The sequence below is a fragment of the Propithecus coquereli genome, unplaced genomic scaffold (genome assembly GCF_000956105.1).
Source record: "Propithecus coquereli isolate 6110/MARCELLA unplaced genomic scaffold, Pcoq_1.0 Scaffold167, whole genome shotgun sequence".
In the NCBI taxonomy this organism is placed as follows: domain Eukaryota; kingdom Metazoa; phylum Chordata; class Mammalia; order Primates; family Indriidae; genus Propithecus; species Propithecus coquereli.
Genome location: NW_012141302.1, coordinates 2,476,315 through 2,499,159, shown reverse-complemented (window position 1 = coordinate 2,499,159; position 22,845 = coordinate 2,476,315). Strand labels below are relative to the sequence as shown.

The 22,845-nt window shown below is 37.9% G+C and overlaps 1 protein-coding gene across 1 annotated transcript in view; it reads right to left on the bottom strand.

The window, feature by feature from the left end:
- HECW2 (HECT, C2 and WW domain containing E3 ubiquitin protein ligase 2) overlaps positions 1-7,641 on the bottom strand; it is a 211,165-nt gene extending 203,524 nt beyond the window's left edge. The window contains exon 1 of the mRNA XM_012641641.1: positions 7,344-7,641. Within this exon, the coding sequence (XP_012497095.1) occupies positions 7,344-7,635 (292 nt within the window). The 5' untranslated portion in view covers positions 7,636-7,641. The remainder of the gene's footprint in view (positions 1-7,343) is intronic.
- Positions 7,642-22,845: the final 15,204 nt, after the last annotated feature.

Sequence of the window (22,845 nt, the reverse complement as noted above, 5' to 3'; positions counted from 1 at the left end):
TAATAGTACAGCTGATAATCCAATATTACAAAAAATTAATAAGGTGGTTAGCAAGTAAGTAATTAAAGATTGGAAAATAGTGGACCACAATTCTAAGCACAGAAAAAGACAATGAAGACTGGAACATAGGACGGAAGTTCCAGCCTTGACTTTGCCCCCAACAAGCTGTATGGTATCACCATTCTGGACCTTAGGTATTTATTTATAAAACATCAGCTTAAACTTTTGGGATCTTTAAGCTCTAAATTATATGCTCATAATGGCTTGGGCTCACTAGTACCATCTTACTTTATTTTACTATCCAAATGCAAAGAAATAGAGAAAATATCATAATTATTAGCCATGATACATTTTTAAGACTGACAGTTAAAATACAGTTGTTCTGTCATGTCATTCATTTTTGAAGATACGATCCATGTAGGGACACTGAGAGGTATACTTAAAGTGTGGTCTAGACAAACACTGATAAATTATTTGTTACTGACCTGACAATATAAGAAGCTTGAGCCAGAATATGAAATACCCACATTAAGAAACTCATTATTTAGTTTAGGTGAGTTTTTTTTCATAGCAAGATTTTCTCAATGAAGGAAGCAGTACATTGATTCATATTCTGGAGAAAGCACCTTATCCAGTCACAGCTCAGTAACAAACAATTTGCAGACCAACACTTTGAGTAGCACTGGTGTACAGCACAGCACATACTTTTAAGTCTCCATAATGCAAATTTTCCTAGTTCTGTTAGGTACCTGAAGTTGCCTACAAATGAGAAGTGGCAAATTAAGCCTCTTGAAGTGTTTGTTTTTCTTTTGAATAGCCAGAATAATAAGCACAAGTCCCAAGGTTAAGGGGAATTAGATAGTAAGCAAGAAACAAATTTAATATGTTCTGTCTCCTCTTTAAACTGTTTCTATTTGATTTTTCATGGAAAGCTGTTTGTGTTGGGTGTCCTAAGTGTTTTTGCCAAGATAAGCATTTGGTTCTTTTTATTTGATGCACTCAGGAGGAGGCAATGAATAGCACTGTTAAATTTGTGAGGAGTCAATTCTAATTTTGGAGGCCAAAAATAAATTATAAACCTAATGATTTCTGAAAACCATCTGTAAGCCATTAATTGTAATTTGAAGATTCTGGGCTATAGTTACATTGTGATCTTATGATCATCTCTAGAAATCTCAGAGTGTACATAGGAAGCTTTCTGGAGGGAGAAAATATAATTAGCATATGTTTTGAGAACTGTGTTCACACCCAAGGTCTCCTCAAACGGTGCTTTGATATTTTCAACTTTTTCCTTTGTATTTCCAATACAACCTATTTACTTCCTAAAATGCCTAAAGAAAGGTTTGTTTTTCCAATCCAGGGGGATATATTTTCCCTCCAGATTAGCAGTGCTAAAAGTCATCTGGAGTGAGTTGTACAGTTCAAAACATGATTCGCAATTAGCCAAACAAACACAAAACTCACACTTCTAGAGGGGAAGAAAACATGAGCCAAGAGAAACAAAATCAAAATGTAGAGTGTGCCAATAAGCCACACCTCGTCAGCTCGATGTTCCACTAAATTCCTTCTCCTTTGGGACTTATTTCTATAGAGACCATCTCTCTGTTCCATAAATAATACTAGAAGTTGCTAGGAAACAGTCTGGCTTCTCAGGACACAACTGAAGGGGAGAGGCTGCTTCCTACCAAGAGGTATAGAAATCTGAAGCTATTTCTGACATATGTGCATTGTTATGAAACCTAGATTCTCAGCACCTCTATTTCACAGAGCCCTGGAGAGAATTTATTATGCATATTCCTGTTCAGTCACAATAGCCTTAAAGTCATGACTTAATGTGGACCCCAAAAATCTTTTCCCATCCTAGCCTAGTGTTTCCTCTTTTCTTTTAACTTCTCTCTGAATGTACCATCTCACCTATTTTCTTTTTCTTTTTCTTTTTTTTTTTTGAGACAGAGTCTCACTCTGTTGCCTGGGCTAGAGTGCCCTTGCGTTAGCCTAGCTCACAGCAACCTCAAACTCCGGGGCTCACACGATCCTCCTGCCTTAGTCTCCCGGGTAGCTGGGACTACAGGCATGCACCACCATGCCCGGCTAAATTTTTCTGTATATTTTTAGTTGTCCAGCTAATTTCTTTCTATTTTTAGTAGTGATGGGGTCTTACTTTTGCTCAGGCTGGTCTCGAACGCCTGAGCTCAAGCAATCCTCCCCCCTCGGCCTCCCAGAGTGCTAGGATTACAGGCGAGAGCCACCGCGCCCGGCCCATCTCACCTATTTTCATTTAATAGTGACCAAAAAAAAAAAAAATATTTTGCCTATGTTCAGGTTGCTAACTACTGATGTGAAAGATTCTGCCCATCACATTATTGGTCCTATTAAACCTCTGAAAATTCCACATGGCTTGGAGTTACAGTTTTCAAAATTTTTATTTCAAATTTTTGCTACTTCTTTAAAAAACAACCTAGTGGTTTTAGCCTGCATTAAAACAGCCCTAAGCACTGTACATGAAGTAGCAACCATGGAAGTAACCCACTCACTCTTCATCCTGCCTTTAAGAGCAGTGGTTGACCCTTTTCCCTTTCCCTTCTTTTGCTGTGCTCAGTTAGAAATAACTGCTGGTACAAGAAAGCCTTATACTAACGGTGACTTGAACAAAGAGGGGAATTTTTTTTTTTTTCTTCACATATAACATGAGTTTTAGAGTGCCAGTCTAAGCTCTTTTTATCTTTCTGCTCTGCCCTCCTTAGCTGTTTATCCTCTTGACTGATGCCTCATGGTGCTATTATACATGCATACAAAAGCTCAAGACATCACATCTTCTCACCAGAGTCCCAAGTATAAGAGAAGGGGAAGTTTAAAAGACCTTGTCTCATGAAATGCTGGCTTTTCATTGGAAAGTGAAGTTCCCTCAAAGTCTTCCCCTTAGATCTCACTGGCCAGAACTAAGTCACCTGCCCACGCCTACCCTACTCCATGGTTGGGTTACCATAGTGGTTTAGACCTTGCCTGAGCCCAAGGAGGCCCTACCTACCCTGAGGTCAAGGACTCACTGACCACACCCCAGGCCCCATAAGCGTTCAGGAAATTATTGTCAGTTAAAGACAGTGGGCCCTCCCCACATGGGTTAGCAAAAGTTCCAACAGAGGTGAGGCTCCCTCTCCAATCTAGAGATCAAAAGAGCCCCATCTAGCCCCAGAACAGAAATGGCTGTCTCTGCTTAAGGCCAGGTTTCTGTTTACTCAGTTAGAGGGCCCAGATAAACAAAGTCTTTCTTTTAAACACAGCTGCAGCCCTGCAACTTTAGAAACAAGCCATGTTTAATGTTCTAGACCTGAGACCATGTCTTTTAAGGCCATTCATTGTGGAAGATCTGCTAATACCAACAGCATGTCTGACAACAACAAGTACCTCGGTTTACCTTCATTCAAAAATGCGAGTTTCTTTGTTAGTCCCAGAGCCTTGAGATGTCTGGCATGCCAGTTCCTCACCCCTCTTTCCTGCTAAGGATCTAACTGACGAACACATGGGATTCAAACAATCAACTTTATTCAAAGTTCTCTAGAAATGCCTAAATGGGAAAATTAAGAGAGACCTCTTACCTCCCCCTATAAAATCTAAGTATGGGAAGAAATTCTGTTTCAGGCCATATGAAGTAATTATCACCAGACTAGCATTCCTAATGTAAACTGTAAAACTAGGAAGAAATGGTTTTCAGACATTAGCTAACAGGTGGTATAAGACTATAATCCCAGTGAAAACAGAAACTTATGAGGCGACTCCATGCTCACTCAGATCTCAGCCAGAGGACTAGCTCCTGAGTGCAATACACGAAGCTACAGTCCATGACAGTTCTGCAGGGCTGTGGAGACAGAGATCAGAGTTTGGGTCAACTGACGTGACTAGAATCTCCAGGCCAGGGCACTGGAAAGGAAAGAGCTGTGGAGGAGTGAGGGCCCAAAGTCCAGACATTGGGGAGATGGGGGGGGGGGGGCGGTAAACGCACCAACTAAGGGACACGGGCATGCCTCTGACCCTTGTTTGGGTGAGGCAAAGACATAAAATGTTACCAAAATGTTTGTACCCTCATAATATCCTAAAATTAAAAAAAAAAACAAGTTCACGAGGGAGATCCCCTACAAATCTTTGGCAAAGTTAGGCTGCACATGCTCAGGAAAAGGCTTTGTAGAGAACAGCTTCTACAAGACTGAGAGTGTGACAGAGTTACTAGAGGTGAAGCAGTGCTGATGAACATTGAAGCTATGGCCTAGCCAGAGTGAAAGAGACCTAGCTAACATTCCAGGCATCCAGCTAAGACATCGGAAATGCTACTGCTTAGGAATAAGTACAATGTCCTACCTTGACAAAGCCCAAAACAAAAACCTAACAAAATCCATAGGGAAGACCAAACTTGAAGGCTGAATTCCACCAAGTTAGAAATGTTAGAAAAATACACTGGGCTTTCCACAGATCCAGCCAAAAAAAAAATGTAAACTCAAACCTACACAAGTTCAAGGAAATAGATCTGCCTACTAGAAAAAAAAATTAACGCTATTATTTCACAAAACTCAGAATTACAACGTAGAATCCTCAATGTTCAGTGTAAAATCAAAAATTGCTGGATACACACACACACACATACACACACACACACACACACACAGAAAAATAGAAAAATGAGACCCATGGTCAGGGAAAAAAAAAGGCAGTCAAAAGAAATAGACTCTGAATGGCCAGATGTTGACATTGGATGACAGAAACTTTATAGGAGCTATATTCAATTCAATTCAAATAATCAAACAAAAATATGATCTGAATTAGTTAACACACAGGGAATCGCACAAGAGAAATAAAAACTATGAAAAGAGAAAGAAATGCAAATTTTAGAAATAACAAGTCAAATAACTGAAATTTAAAAATGCACTGGATGAGATTGACAGTAGAATAAAAACAAAAAAAGGAAAAAGTTAGTGAACTTGAAGTGAGATCTCTTAGCTTGCAACCTAAATCTAAGATACAGGGAAATTACTAAATTTGAATATCAAAGAGAAAACAGATTGAAGGAAAATGAACTAGTGCCTCAGGGCCTTGTAGAACAACATAAACGATCTAATGTGCAACTGGAGTCTCAGAAAAAGAAGAAAAAGGTAAAAATAAATAGAAAAAATATTTGAAGAAATAATGGCCAAAATTTGTCCAAAATTCATCAAAAACATTAACTTATAAGGTTCAGGGAATCCCAACTAGGATAAATGAAAAGCAAATCACACTTGGTTTTCATAGACAAACTGCTGAAAACGAAGATAAAGAGAAATCTTGAAAGCAGCCAAAGGAAAGAAAGACGTGTTACATACAGAGGAACCAAGATACAATGACAATTTATGTGAGAAAGATACAGAAGCTTCTTGAAATAAACTAAACAAGAGTTAGCACTTTTCAAAAGGGATTTATTTCCTAATTCTGCTTTCTTAGCTATTCCTTGTGTTAATTCCAAACTTAGAAATCTGATCTGTACTTCTTCCTCTAGAAAGTAAGAATGCCAAGATTTTGTGGCTTTGGTCACTTGGAAATAAAATGAATGTGGTTTGAATTCCCTAGTTCCTTCCTGATTAAATTTAGACAGGGAAATAGAACGAGTAGGGTGGGGAAACAGAAAGGAAGGTGGGGAAAAAATTATGAAGTAATATGAGTCAATGTCCTAAGTGATTCCAGCATCTTACAGATTAAGCTATTCACACACTAAAGAAATAATCTTATATGAGGAAGTAAATTATTTTCCCCAAAAAACCCACATAAAGCATTTTTAAAAATGCGATCTACTATTTGTAGACTTACATTAAGATTTAGATTTTATAATATAAAATATAAAATGGGAAAAAGGAAAAAAATTATGAACAAGTAAAAAGAGAAAAGTTATATGAAGTCCAAAAGGAGGAAATTACATAAAAACCAAAAGGGTTCCCTCTAAAGTCCCATCAAAACTATAAGATTATTTTATGAACATAATACAAATAAATTTTTTTAATCATGTATATTCCTCAATTTGAATAAATATTTAAACACACCTGGTAGAAATGCTGAACTATGAAGACTTTTAGTTGTCATAGAGAAAAATAGATAATAGTTCATTAAATTTTTTTGCCATTTTAGATTTCTTATTATCCAGCATGATATATCACTGAGTGTTCTATAAGTACCAATTTTTTTTATTTCAGTCAACATAAAATTCTCTATCCCAGAGAAAAATAAATTTCAGTGGGTTTAACATTTTAACAAAATTTCAGGAAGGATGTTATTATACTTTGCCTCAAAATAGCACTATAGACATTTGGGGGCAGATAATTCTTTGTTGTGGCAGGCTGTCCTGTACATTGTAGGATGTTTAGCAGCATCCCTGGCCTTGCATCCCCCCATCCAGTTGTGACACCAAAAATGTCTCCACATATTGCCAAATGTCCCATAGGTGGCAAAATGGCTCCTTGCTAAGAAGCACTGCCATAAATAGATAGGTCTTTTTCCCCCTACGTTATTCATTAAAAAAAAATGATGCTTGGCTTACAACATACATTGAAAGGAACGATATCTTCCTAGTAAAATGGCTGATGTTAAATTTTAAAGGAATTTCCTTCATTCAATGAAAAAGTTCTCCAACTTTGGAAAATGTTAGATTTTATTGCTGGGTTGAATTTAGATTTTCTTTATGTTTAATTGGTAGGTTTTGATTTTTGCTTTCAAATGAAGTAGACTATACTTTCTGAGATGCTTCATTCATCATTCACTCACCTATGAATAACAGATGCAAATTAGCTAAAAAGAGCTCAGATTGTTATTATTAAAGCAAATAGCAACTATTTCTAAGTCATTTGTCAGAAGAACATGACACTTTCATCCCTTAATTGATCATGGACACATTCATGGTATTGTGAAATAAAAAGACACCTTAGACAGCAAATTGTTCTCAATGAAATTCAACCTTTAGAAAATACAGAACATTTTTTCCTATCAGTTATTCAAATCTAGACATCTCTTTCATCAGTTTAAAAATGTTAGTAAATGTTAATAGACGCTTTCCAAAATGGAACTATTGATCAAGGGCAATGTGAAGTTCTAAAAAGAAAATACTGTAACTTCTGCAGGTTCTGGCATTTCATTAGGTAGAGATGTAACCATAAAATTCACACAAGCAAAGGTATTGTTGCTTCTCCTCCTCCCAAAGAAAAAAATTCCCAGAATCTGCTGTGTGTATTTGTGTGTGTGAATTTTTTTCTAGGAGAAAATACAGAATGTTACAATGTCAGAGGAAAAATGTATGCTCTGAGTCACATGCAAGTCCATCTCATTTGACTCACCTATGTGGTAAAGTCCAATCCAGTCACTGGGATCCACCTCCTCTTTAATATCCCAGAAGATAATGAGGTTCTGGGCTTGCCCCAGCGTGTACTCGTACATGCTGGCAGTTAAGCTGGAGCGGCTCTCCGACGTCACCAGGTCCGTGTCGCTGTTGGCTCGCTGCAGGGTCATGTTCTCTGGCATGGAGCTCTGGGCAGCCAGGCTCTGGAGGTTCTCTGGGCTCAGTGTGTACCGCATCTGGGGATTTCGACGCCGCACAAAAAGCAGATGCTCCCGGGCTGAGCTAGCCATCCCGTCTGCCTCGCTGAGGTTGGCGTACTACAAAGCTGCAAGAGACAAACAAGCGTAAAACACCAGTGCTACCACGCAAAGAATTAGATTTAAGCTTCCCAGACACAAATCCTTGAGGAGTGTTTACTAAAGCCTGACCATGCAATAATCTTCTGCTGTCAAAATAAAAGTTATTATTTTACAGTCAACTGATGATGTCAGAAGGAACTTCTATAGAGTGAGGTCACCCGACAGCGAAGGCTATCACACACCTGTGGCCCTTGATTTCACTTGGCACAGCTGGCTCCTAGCAACTAAAGAGGAGGGGATTTCTCTGCCATCCTCTTAGGTCTATCTTTTCCCAAATACCCCATGTTCAGAAATGGCATCCTCTTCTTTCCCATCCCACACACATATTTATTTCCTGCTACAATTAAATTTTAAAAGAGCAAGATAGAAAATTCTGACACATGCTAAATACAGTTGAAATATACCACTGAGTACAAATATACCATTGAGCCTGCTCAATTTCCTTAGCATAAGAATGTAAAGTCTTTTTCAGGAGCTTGCTCAAATGTCACCTCTTCACTTAAATACAGCGGCCATCACACTTAAAACTGCAGTACACCAGCATTCCCCATCCCTCCTTTCTTGCTTTGTTTCTCTCTATAGCAATTTCTATGATCCGATGTACCACATAGTTTACTTACTTTTTTGGTCATTGTCTACTTTTCCCAACAAGAATGTAAGTTTCACAAAGCAGGGATTTTCATCCGTTTTGTTCACTACTTTATCCCCCGTGTCCACACAGTGCTTGGTACACAGCAGATGTCGATAAATGTTTGTTAACTGAACAGATGAAGGAACGGTGAGCATCTTTCTCCTACATACTCCTTGGCATAACTAATATCTCTACTCCCTCTTCTGAGCCCGCCCCTTGCCGTCCTGACTTTCTGGCTGGTCCACACTATGTGCACCATCTGGATCATAAAAAGCTATTTCCTTTGGCTCCCACTTGGCCTGCATCTAAAGGAACAGGGTCTTCCCTGATGGAACTTAGACACACCGAGTCTGGTTCTAAAACACTGCTAGATGCTGAGAGAGACTCTTCCCAAGACCTGTGTACTTTAACATGGTACATTTAAAGTTCCACCTGCCAGCACCTTTCCTGTTTGCCCATGAGTCTACACCACCTCACCCACACCCCACTGGCTTTACACAGAATAAATCTGATTCTCTTCTACACTGTCCTTGTCAGAACTATCAAATCCGCTAATGCATTTATGGAGTTAACATTTATTCTGCACTCTTAGTATGCACTGGCATCTTCAATATATTATGTTTCACTTCAAGGCAAACCCTATGGGGTCCTGGGAAGTCAGCAGGAGCTTCTATTTAAAAAACAAACGGACTAATCTTGGGTGCAACATATACATTTTAACTATTAATAACAACCTTAAATATTCAGTCTGAGCAGAGGGGAAGGGAAGGGAGGGTTCCCTAATTTCTCCCATTCCCTCATCCAGTTCACAAACCCAGTGGGTGAAGAGGACATGCTTCTGAACAAATAAATGTATTTATTCATGTAATTTCTACCATAAGGTTTATCTCATACTGTTAGCACTATCTCTTGAATTAAAATAACTTGGATTGGTGGACAAGATATTCTATGTTCAAAGGATGGAAATAACAACAAACAGATAAGCTGATTTACCCAGCTTAATGGTATTAAGTATCAAATCCCTCTTCGTAAATTTAGCACTTCTTTTCCTTATGTAGGCTATGGTAACTCTGACATCATAACATGACCCATAACTGTTAGACAATCTCTAACCCATGAAGCCTAAAATATAGGTTCTATTAATAATCTGATGATTTCATGAAATTTCATTTTAGTGGATTTCAACCAGCCATTACTTCTTTATAAACTCAGTGAGTCAAGTACCACATCAGTTTCAGCAATAACTATAAATAATTAACTTCTAACACATCGTAGTCAAATAGAAAATGCAGGCTGTGTATAACTAAACTACTTCCCTGAATAAAACAAATAGCCTAGAACCTTCATAGCTTAAAACCACAGCAGCAGAACTACTGACAATTATTCTGTTCAAGGAAAAGGTGAAAAAACACAAATGTACACCCAAATAGTTGTTTTAAAATGACATCTATTTAAGCAGACAGATAGGTTAGTATAGTGGATTAGACAATAAGCTCCAAAACTCAATGTCTGGATTTCGATCATCTCTCTAATATTAATTCATTCTATGATCTGAGGCAATTTCTTTTAACTCTCTGTGCCTGTTTTCCTAGCTGTCAAGGAGGAAGACAATAACACCTGCCTCACAGGATTTTGGAGAGTACTAAATTAGTATAGATAAAGCATTTAAAACAGTGTGGCACATAATAAGTGCTCAATCAAGTTGAGCTATTAACATTACTACATGACTGCATTCTACTTTAATTATATCAAGGAGAACTAGTTTTAACATTTCCATGATTCCCACCCTCACCCCACCCCCACTTAGTGGGAGAGTAGCCTGCCAGCATCCTCAGTTATTCAAAGCACAGCCCCCAAACCAGAAACAACATAGCCTCAGAGGCTCTAAGGAACACAGCTACCATGAGGCCTGAACCTTGACCCCATAACCCTGACAAGAGCCATTCTCTGATCCTCAAGCCAATGGTAAAAGTTGAAACTTGACTTTCTCAAATAGTGGGTTCAGTCATTCATTCACTCAACAAATTGTTATTGAGCACCTCCCATATGAAAGGCATTAAGCATACAACAGAGCAGAAGACAAAAGCCCCACCCTGGTGAAGCCTACATTCTAATAGGCTCTAATTCTACGTTATTATTTTAACGTAATAAAAGGTCAAAAACTTAGTACATGATATATTTATTTTCAGTGGAAAAATAAAAAGAGCTAGAAATGTGTAAATTTGCTTGTTTAATTAAACCCCTCAAAAATGTATGAAGTACCTACTACTACATGTCTAGCATAATGCTATAGAGTATGCTAAACAGTAAAAATTAAGGAGTTTTTTTTTCTGATTCTTTCATTTCTTTTTCTAAGGAATGTAACATGGTACTTACCCTATGGGAATTTGGACTTTTGTGGGACAAGACCAAATGTTCGTATATGAAAGAATCCAACCTGGTATCAACGGCACGTCATAATCACGTACGATCTGTCCTAACAAATATGTTGTGGACACAATAAATGTTGTGGGACATCAGGAAGTGATCAGAGTATAATATCATTTATAAAGCATTTAACGTTTCCAAAGCACTTTCACACCCCTTATCTCAAGTGAGACCCCAGAATATTACAAATTAAGTTTGAGAGATATCATCGTCATGTTTTCAGGTAAGGAAACTGAGGATTTGTGAGGCAAAAGGGCGGCTGAAGAGGACAGAAAACCCTTGGTGGCAGAAGTTCTATTTGAGATGAGCCTTAAAGAATCAAAAGAAGAAGCATATAAAGAGCATTCTAACTGGAATCACAGATATGGGGAAGCTACCAAGGAAGAGGATATTGGAGAGAAGAAAAAAAAAAACCCAGAAGCTCCTCAGAACCTTTAAAGATGATGAGAATCCTGCAAATAAACCAAGAAGAAGCCCCTGGAGGGGGCGGGTCACCACAGCTCCCACTGACAGACATGGGCCCCACTATGACACAGAAGACCCTGAAGTTCCATGAGGTTGAAACCGCCCAACACTACTGAGCTGGTAAGTCAAAAGGGTAAAAATCAAATTAAAACAGAAGGGAGAGAAACACATGAGCAAAGTGATGGGGGAGAAAGAGAGAGAGAGAGAGAGAACGTGAAAGTCAAGGAAGAAGAGACTCCAAGGAGAGTGTCCAATGCTGCAGCTGAAGGCTGAGGAATTACCACTACATTTGAAAACAGGAGGAAACTAGCGGCCTTAAGGAAAACAGTTTGCATGGAGTGGTAAAAGCGGAGGAAGCCAGATTGTTGAGGTTTGCAGAAGAAGGCTGGGAAGATAAATGGGGGTAAAGAATTCAGGCTCTTCCTCAAAAGGCTGGATGGTAAAGGGGAGGAGGCACGTGGAGAGAGAGGATGATGTGGGTTGAGACAGGGCTGGGCCTGTTTTCTTTTTTGTTTTGTTTGATTTTTAGGATGAGAGAGCTTTTGTATGTTTATAATACTAGCATAGGAACTAAGAACTCAGGAAGTATTTGCTGAATGAATGAAAACTGAGAGAAAAGGGCCAGTAAAGAGAAGAGAATGAAGACGTGGGAAAGAGAGGAGACGCATGACAGAGCAAGATTACTAAGGAAGAACAGAAGTTTGAATACACGGGACAGGTGGAGGATTAGTCTAAACCAGCATGGCCCATCTGAAATATAATGTAACTCACAGATCTGATTTTCTTGTCACCACATTAAGAAAACATAAAAGAAAACAGGTAGAAATTTTAATAATATATTTAACTCAATACATCCTATTACTGTTTCAACATTAATACAAATAATAATTGAGGTATTTTGTTCTCTCTCTTTCTTTTTTGGTACTACAAATCCACTGTGTATTTTACACTTAAAGCACATTTCAATTTAAACTAACCACATCTCAAATGCTCAATAACCACAGGTAGCAGGTGGCTGCTGACTCCCGGGCTGGGCAGTACAGATCTAAGCCATGGCAGTGGCCCAGCTTCTGAACAGCTTGCTTCCTTTTCACCTCCATCCTATCAGAAAGGCCCTCAAGGGAGCTAAGAGGAAAATTGTCACTGAACAATAATGTGTGAATAACCAAGAATTCCTTAAGCCTTCCAAGGGTTCTTTGGTTGCATTTTAGCACGAAGATGCTTTTTGAGCCAAATACGATTATTCTCTAATAGGAATAATCGTATAATCCTGTTATATGAAGATATCCAGTCCAGGGTGGAGAGTTTTCTGGGGATAGACTTGAGGATGAGGAGACTGACAAGTCCCAGAACTCTTTTGTCTCTTTTAGCCTCTTTTCTTCTACTTTGAATCTGTAATGTCCTCAAAAGCAGAACAGTGCCCCACTGGTGCTTGTGTGTCAGGGGAGGAGAAGTGGGGAAAGGATGGAGGTTATCTGCGTATGTCTTTAACCAACACTCATATATGGCACTTACTCCTTCTAAGTGATTTACAAATATATACAGGTTATTTGTAAATACTGTGTTCATAAATCAATACGTATATACTTAAACTTCACCTTGCTTCGATATATTTATCCACTAAAATGGAGGTAATCTTAATGCACCACACAATATTGCTGTAAGGATTAGAAATACTGCAGGTGGAAAAGTTCAATGAAACATAGCTATTGTTATTTTAGTAGGCAAATAATATCATTACTGAATTAACTGATGCTTTATTTAGCTTGGAGACTGGGGAGAGAAACACTAGCATTTGCAAGACTGTTAACAGAAAACAAATGCTGAAGACCAACTTTACACATTAAAAATCACTAACAGTTCTGCCTAGTCTCAATGACCCTGTACTTTGAAAAGAAGGAGAAAATAGTCCATCCTTCCCCTGCCTCCTCCCGCTCTACATGGCTCCTGCCTTCCAGAGCTCAGAAATCAGTTACGTTAGGTTGCACAGGCCTCTGAGTTATACAGCTCAGGAACTCAACTACAGCTCTTATAGAATTGTTTCTACATAAAAAATTTATTACAACTTCCAAACAACCCACTTGGAAAAGAACTTGCAGAGCACACCACTCACAAGCCCACGACTGGACGCTGTGAGAAGTGAGAAGTGAGAGACAGAAGATAAAACCAAAAGAACCCTGGACACAGAATTTGAAGCAATTCAGTTGGAACCTAACGAAGAGTAGTGAGTGAGAGCCATTCCAGGGTCTTGAGCAGAGAGAATATAAAAGGAAAGCTCGGGGAAATGTAATCTGAGAGTTTATGCAGGCTTGATGACAACCCGAAGAAAACAGCGGTGGGGAAACCAACAAGAAGCAGATCAGTTAGGACATCCAGTACTGAGTGCAGAAGAACGGATTTTAGTGACATGAAAAAGAAATGTCAATCAAGAATATCTCTAAGAAAGGACCCGAATGCTTGGTGACAGGTTAAATATGGGGAATAAAAATGAGGGAGAAATTAGGGCTAAATTCTAGATTTTCAGTCTAAGTGACAAGAGAATCCCAGAAACATTGATAGGGCTGAGAAAATATCATTTTGAGTGAGTTTGAAGTAATGCAATATATCCAAATAAATACATCCCAAAGACACTTGTGAGGGCAGGCCTTGATTGCTTCTTATTATGAGGCCAGGGATAAAACAAATATTCAAATTAAAGTTTCTGCTTAATAATAGCTGTAGTATTAACCAAAATTGACTATGCCAATATATTCCTAACAGGCTTAGCTCGGGGTTTAAAAATCTCTTTCTGATGTTTTACTTCATATGACTTAGATCAACTGGAAAAGAAATAAAATCAATGATTTTATTTGGATAACAATGAGTGACTAGTTCCAAAGGTGCTTTGGAAGGCTTGATTTTTCTCTTACAGAAAACATAATGTATTTTTTGGAGTTCATGTTTCCATAGTAAATGAGAACAAATACTATGTAAAAATTAATTTACAAAGTTGCATACAAATGAAAAAAAAATCAAAGCACTGTAAATTTTCCCATCACAATTTTAGTTTATTACTACTTTATTCAATTCGGTGTCTCATACGGGGAAATGACTGCCACTCAAGCAACAGGGAGCGGCTGCTGTGCACTTTCTCCTACTGAAAGCTCGGGATTCTTGATTTGCGTCCTGGTTTCATGCCTATGCCTTCTGCAATAAAAAAGACAAATTTTCTTGAAAAATTATCCATGTTCTTCCATAAAGCTTTAGAAAATAAAGCTCAGGGTATGCAACAATGATTAGTACTCACGGTATTTATTAAACAAAAAGCTGGCCCTTCAAAGCTCCTTAGATAATCCGCCCCTCCCTTGGTGAGTCAATGCTGCAGCTATTCGTCCCATTCCCAGTGGAAACAATTTAACATGATGTAGCACTCCTTTAAAAAAAAAACCCTCCTTCTAATAATGATTAGGTCTGCACTATGATGCTCTCTCAGATAAAGACATCTGCTTTAAACAACAACCAAAAACAAAATCACTTTTCTTCCAGAGGTCAAGAGAGATTTAATTACTAAGCAAATTGCAAAACACCATAGTATACAACTTCATTTCCAAAACCAGCAGATTTTGTTCAGAAGATACAGACAGCGGCAGATGATACATACACTAACTAAGTGTTTTTATTTAAAATATTTTTGCTAATGAATCTAGAGGTGAATGTCAATCTACTAAACCTCACCTGAAGGGCAAGTACTGAAAAACATTAATTGTCAGAGGATTTTTATAAAATAAGAAATGTATCCTAGAATTCTAACTTCCTGGGCTGGACATAAATATGTAAGACCAATAATAATAATAAACGTACTTGTTTACCCTTCAAGTTCCCCAAAAATACAACTTATAATGCACATACACAGTGTTTAACTATATTGTGCTTCAAACTCAGTGTTTTTTACTATATAAATGAGGAAAAGAAAGGGGAAAAGACGAATTTATAGTCAAGAGACACTGAAGAAAACATAATTGGCCTGCTATAAATATAGCTGTGAGAAATCTAGGAAGAGAAAGCATCCCTACCAAGGCCAGTTGGCATCTGAGACAGACAAAGCCATCACCAAAGTCTCCACAAAAGATCCCTCCCCAGTGGATTTGCCGTGTGTCTACTAAAAGAAAGCATTTATAGAGTCATTACTCAGTGCTCATCATAGATAATCATAACTCGGTGCTTAGCTTACTCAGCAAGAATGTGCTAGCAAAATGATTAAGAAGACCAGAAAAAGTCCTATACAACCTGCTAGAAAATGACAATTTGACAGAGATCCCTGGAGTGGCTGGCGCTATCTCTCACTGTCTCTTCCGAAGAGGAAAGTATCAGAAAATGCAATTTATCCTCCAGGCCGCTGCCCTTTAGGAAAAACCTATTCTCCCTGCAATTTTACCAAATAATATGTTACGATCCACAACATAAAAATAGCCCATCTGTAAATTTGGAAATGGGAAGTACACAAATAGAAATAATTTTAAGTTCCAAAACTTGTTAATTTTAAAGACTGAGCTTTCAACAGTGCTTTCAAGATGTTGATTTAACTTTTAAATCACTAAATATACAACTAGATTGAAAAGAAAAAATAAGATTTAAGTCTTTTTAGTTCTTTAAACTCGCTGAAGTTTTTAATTCAATTATTTAAACCTTTTTTTACAGATATGAATAGGTAATTCACAAAAGAAAAAATTAAATTATCAATAATTATATATCAAAAAAATCAAAACGAGATATAATTTTTTGTCCATTAAAATGCCAATTTTTAAAAATAATAGCAATCTGACGCCACGGCACTCTAGCCCGGGCAAAAGACTGAGACTCTGTCTCAAAAAAAAAAAATAATAATAGTAATCAAACAAAAGTACGGTGAGATAGAAACTCATATGCTGCCGAGAGGACATCCTGGAGTCTTAGATATGCTCACACTCTCACAGTGATCCATTCCCAGGGCTCCAGCCTAGGCAAACAAGCAGAGCTGTTGGCAAAGATTTATGAAAAGATGCTCATCATAACATTACTCAAAATTGAGAACAAGCTGAAAGCAAAGTAAATTTCCAACAATGGAGGAATAGTTACAATTATAGTATATCTACATTATAGACTATTATTTTAAGCTATTAAAAAGAGATTTTTAACATTTGACATAGAAACTTGTTCACCATGATATAATGTTAAGTATAATCAAATACTATTACCTACTACAATATAATTAAATTATGTTTATAACATATAAAAAAGAGGACACTTTTTCAGTAGTTATAGATAGTGGGGTTACAAATAGTTTTCTTTTCCTTATGATATTGTATTTCTAAAGTTTTCTAAAAATAATATGTAATCAGAAAAAAATGTTATTAAAAATATATCTATTTTTTTTTTTGAGACAGAGTCTCACTCGGTCACCCCAGTTAGAGTGCAGCGGCGTCATCATAGCTCACTGCAACCTCAAACTCCTAGGCTCAAGCAATCATCCTGCCTCAGCCTCCCAAGTGGCTGGGACTACAGGCACGTGCCAACACACCTGTTAATTTTTAGTAGAGACTAAACATAGAAAAAGGGTCTTGCCGTTACTCAGGCTAGTCTCGAACTCCTGAGCTCAAGCAATCCTCCTGCCTTGGTCTCCCAGAGTGCTAGGATTATAGACGTGAGCCACACCATCTGGCCAAAAATACATCTTTGATATGAAAGGATGGTTCTTTACTATTTATTGCAATAAATGGTTATCCTTGAGGACTCATTAGTTGCAATAAACAGAAACCTCCCTCTGATAAACTAAAACAGAAAGGGAATTTACTAGAAAGATATTGGGCAGCTCATAGAATCAAAACAACAGGAAAAAGAATGAACCAAAGATGTTCCTGCATAACAGTAGCTACCAGGATCAATCCACCTAAACATTTGTCCCCTCTACATGATGTTGCTCAGGAATGACTCCTGAAAGAGAAAATCCTACAAGCCTATGGAGAAGAGGACAAGGTGTGTAGATGGATGATTCTACCAAAACTGAAAACAGCTGGGGAGAAGTGATTCTTTAGAATGAATTAACTTAGTAAAAAGGAAGGAAGTTACTAGATGAACAGAAAATGAATGGTGGATAAAAATACAGGAAAAAGAGAAAAAAAACATTAACAAACTACCAATTCAAAAATTACAGACCCTTAAATACGTAACGAAGGAAGGATATAGCACAGCAAGCATGGGAAGAACAAAGGCAAGATCTATTACTCATTTATCTTAGTTAAGGATAGAGTGTGATGAGTCCTTACTGGAATAATACTCATTAGCATAGGTATCAATTTTTTTAAGCATTCATCTATACTTCCAAAGTGCTATTAAATTAAGAAGAGCAAAACTTCATTTCAAGAATTATTTTTAACTGTCAGGCCAGATTAGGAAAATGGAAATCAAAACTTCATATATTTTCACTACCTTTTTAAAATTTCAACCTATTTTTTAATAAGCACATATGAAGTCTCATGGTATATCCAGGTATCAAAAAGAAAAAGAAAAAAGAAAAGCTCTTTGCTTTTATATCAAGCACTTTTGGTGGTTTGCTCTCCTACTAACAAATATTGATGGATTGTGTGGGAAAAGTGGAATCAATTCATCTTAGATTCATCCCTTTTAAAAGATATTAACCTTTTACTCCCTATACATCCTTGGGGTGGGGGAAGATGTCTTTTTGTCTTTTTCCTGGAATACATCCCAAAACTTTATTTACAGCTAAAGTTGAAGATAATTACCAACTCTTGGTAAATGAAATTCAAATATTTAAGAATTCTGCATTACTCTGTGGTGGCTGGAGTGCATTACGTGGGAAATTCTTCCCTGAAAAGCAAACCACAAAATATAAGCTCCTAATTACTGATTGTCGAAAGCTGCTAGAAAAGAAGACCAACTGTATTTAAATACAACTGTTCATTCCATAAAACACTAGAGGTCATAACTATAAACACTAGTAATTCTAGCATATACTCTGTACCCCACACAACACATTTTTTAAACCCTAATTAATGCTTCTCTTTCCATTCCCCCTGCCACAAAAGCACTAAGCCAAGTTCACATCATTTTATATCTAGACCATCACTTCTTAACAGGCCTCTCTGGTCCTTCTATTTCCCCCAGCCAATCCATCTACTCTCTTCCTACAGCACCTTTTCAATGACAACCCTTCCAATCAAGTAAATAACATAATTAAAGGGCCATGATGGATTCGAACAAAGGAGCAGGGGTGAGACCAAGTTTGGGGAGTGTGAGCAGGGTAGGCTTCTCACAGCTAGTGACACTTAGGCTAATTAAGCTGAGAGCTGAAGTTAGCAAGTTGCTGCAAAATCCAGATGAGAGGTGAGTATGGCGTGGATGTCAGTGGTGGCTCTGTGGGTCAGGGTGGAGAGCAGAGGGTGGATTTTTAGCGTATTTCTTTATAGTTCCCTGAATAAACCCAAAGTTCCACGCAAACTTTCTCCTTGCAAATTTATCTATTCTGTTACCCTTGAAAATGCTTAGCCTGTCCAGCATTACCCATGCCATTCTCTGCACCTGCTCCACCTTCAAGATCTAAGGACCACTCTCTTCTTGAAGAACACCCAGCCAGAAGCCAATATTCCAACTACTGAATTCCAGTGGCCTTTTTTATATCATTCATATCACCTGTACTTCACAATGCCTTATGTTCTAATTATGCAGATCTATGTCTTCTCTTGCCAGATGATAAGCTCTTTGAGGACAAATTACTGTTTCTCTTACACCAGTAGTGTTTATTTTCAAATGAATGAATGGATGTACTTAACTGCTACTAGGGAGAAAATAATAATGTGAATAGACGAAGACAACAGTATGAATAAATGTTGACTTTTCTTTAGAATTAGCCACATCAGCCATCTAAAAAGGATTTCTTTGAGTAAAGTGCCTACTGTGTGCTAAAAAGCATAAGATAAGGCCCTTACTATAGCACAGAAATAAAGAAAAATCAGTCTACATGAAAGAAAGAGAAAGCAATTGCCTTCTATACTATAAGGTGTAAGTGCAAAAGACAGTAAGAGCTCTTTCCAGGGAATGATCAGCAGAGACTGAAGTAGTTAAGAAAAGCCTAATTAGAAAACTTGAGCTGGACCTCAACAGATACGAAGAGGCCATGGAAATATGGCATGCATGCTGGGCCAAAGGAAGAATCCAACTGAAAAGTAAAAAAAGACAGGAATTAGTGTTCACTGTCTTCATTCTGGTCCAAGCCACTATTATCTCTACTATAAATCAATCAATTGCCTCCTTCCCCACTTCCATACTTGATTTCTCGTTGTCTATTCTCAATACAGCAGCCAGAGTGCTCCTGTTCAAATGTAAGTCAGGTCATGTTGTTCTCTACCCAGAATCCTCCAGTAACCCCCATCTCACTCAGAGAAAAAGCCAAAACCCTTACAGCAGCCTACATGTCCCACATGATTTGGCCCCTAGTCCTCTCTGACCTCATGGTCCACTACTGCCACCCATGTCGTACCACCCCAGTCCACTGCTGCTCCTAGAATGCTCCAGCCACACTCTTCCACGGGGCCTTAGCATCTGCTATTCCCTCTGTTTTTCTCTTCAATACCCACACAGCTCACTTTGTGACCCACTTCATGTTTTTACCAAACGGCACCCTCTCAGTGGGACCTTCCCTGACCACCCTGTGTTAAATTTAAACCACTCCAATACTACCTACCCCCTCTCCTTGCTTTACTTTTCCTCCATAGCACTTTTCATATTTTCATTACAGTATTACTTACTAGTCTGTTTATTGTGTCTCTCCCCACTAGAATGTATGCTTCATGAAGAGTCAGAAAGGACAGACAGATGTCACTTCTAATACTGGCAACTGTATCTACATGGTTTTCTCAGGAGAGCACCTAGAACAATGCCCCATTCAATTAAATAATCAATTACTGTTTTAATCTTACAAAAGATTTACACCACAGTAAGGTTTTTAATTAAAGCAATTTCACTAGTAGACTGTAATGGTTGTGAGCAGATGATGCAAACACACAGGTTAAATATCAAAGTCTGAGATTACTAACTGATGCTTACCATTGCTACAGAAGTGAACAAAAGGTGCATTAAAGCAGAAAAAAGCAGGGAGAACACCTGCCTGGTTTTTCATACAGATAAAAATTATCCAATATCTACTAAATGTAAGGCACTATTCTAGCTCCAAGGATACAACAAACGAAACAAACTCCATTCTCAAGGAACTTACAATCTTAAGACTTGAAAAAGAGTGAATTTAAAATAATAATAAATTACCCAATTCATGAGATTCCCAATGGTGCAGAGAATCATCTGGAAGAACCAAAAAATTAATTGAACATGCAGCATATGAATAAGGAAACAGTTCTTTTCAGTATCATGATCCTGCTTATTGATAAGTAGTTTAATTTTAAGTCAAGTATTAGAATAAAAAACATTTGAAGACTTTTCCTAATGGACTACAGAGCACTACGGTTTTCAAATATTTTTTGACAGAGAGATCCTTTTTATCTGAGTATTATTCATTGTCCAGCTCCACTCTACTAAGGGGCTGAAGATGAAAGAAAAAAAACCACAAAGCAATGAACTGAAGACTTTAAAAATTAGTTTCCATTCAACCACTTCTCCCACACAATGATAGAGTTGATCCCTGTCAGTGTCATCTGTTAGTCACTCTGCTGGATGTCAGATGTTCCAACAATAAAATGACTGCAAAGAGAAATCACTTAAACTAGTAAAGGATTCAGGAATTCATAGAAGTCAACAAAGTGATTTTGAAGAACTACTTGGATCACATGCAAAACCACTGAATAATAAGAATCTGGCAAAGTTAGAACAATTGACAACTGAAGGAGAAAAGAAATCAAGAATAATGTGAATACCATAGGACTATGATGGGAAAGCCAAGAGAGTTCTATTGAAGCAGTTTTTTGCAATATGGTTTTCTTTATGATTGTGGTGAGAAACTCAAATGTCATATTGTGCTATCATGCAATTTCCCCACTCTCTAAAACACTTCATTTGAAATTTGTTCCTTCTAATAATTAGGACATATTTGTGATTATAACCTACATTTTGTCATAAGATAAACTGATTCTCATCATTTGGACTTTTATTTGTCAAGATCAAATCCTTTTTCCTCCTATTTACTAAGAAATTTGCTTTCACAAAGTAAATGGATTCATTTTAAGAGGCCCGCTTTTCTGGTAACTCCTGCCTATCCTCTGCAACCATGTTCTGCCCTCATGTTATCTCCAAGCTACCCTGTGATGGGGTTATTAATCCTAGATTTGATTTCCAGATGACAGCACCGAGCTAGTGGGGGGCACATCTGAGACCCACTCTGAGGTCTTTAAAGTCTAATTCTATTCTCATGTGTGCCAAGGCTCCTTGTGGCTTCTGTAGGCCCCAGGGTTACTAAAGCTACATCCTGTGGTATCAAGGTGTACCCATAAAATTTGGGGAGGAAGATGTAATCAACTATTTACAGGTTTTATAGTCAGGGTATTAAATATGAGAGTGAAGCAGCCCCCCACAGCCAAAGCAGAGCTCCTGAGCTGCCTGATTGCTCTGTTGCATCTCCACGCTTTCTCTCATTTTTGGTCCACCCAATGCAAGCTTTGCAGACACAAAGAAAACAATTATATAGTTATTTGTTGTGAGCCAGGGGTTTATTTTAAGTCAACTTTATAAAGCCATAATGTTGTTGAGAAGTGGCAATTTCCATCTCTCGAGACAGTCTCCATGGATCCCTACAATTGGATGTGCAAGCATAATTAAAGGGCCCAAAGGAGTGGCTCTGTTGATGGGAGCCCTTCCAGAGTAGGAACTCAATAAAAATCACATCCTTTTTGCCTTTCCCCTCTCACCTACCCATTTATGAAAAAAAAATAATGAATATGTATTTGCATGGCTGCCTGAATCAAAGTAAACCAAGCACGTGAATGTTTGTATGTAGAAATCCTGCAGTAAGCCGAGAAGTGAAGTTCTGCCTCCCATATCAGTGTTGGTGTGAGTTTCCATGGCACTTGGGTATGTGTTAATAGGAAGATGGTAATGGCTTCTTAGCCTAAAGTGACAGGGAAGAAAGAGGAAATTGCTGGTGCCAAGTCCGGGAACTTTGCTGGCCTAAAGTCCCAGCTTCCTCCCACCCCAATGAATCAATGCACACACCAATCCTTAGAACACTCTAATGGCGCTCCAGCTGACTTCTGAACTATATGTTGTAGGTTCTTACACAAAGCAACTAGGTCTTCTCCACCTCTTCCTTTCTCACTAGTTTCACCAGACGTCAAGTTCAGTATGAGAACTTACAGATGAAGCAAGGTTTGAAGTCTGATGAATGATTTCTATAGAATAGATAATCTTTACAAAATAATGATAAAGCTATTTTAGGTTATACATCAGATAAAGCTACATGACTATAAGTAAAATTGCTGATTTCTAAAGATGCTGGAAAATTCCATGTGCTTCAAGGAGTCAAATTATTTTAACTCATTAAAATTTGTAGAAATTGGATTCCTGCTCCCAAATTCAATATACGACAAAAGGTTGCATTTTAATTAACAGATTAAACTCTATTCAAAGAAATAAATTCATTT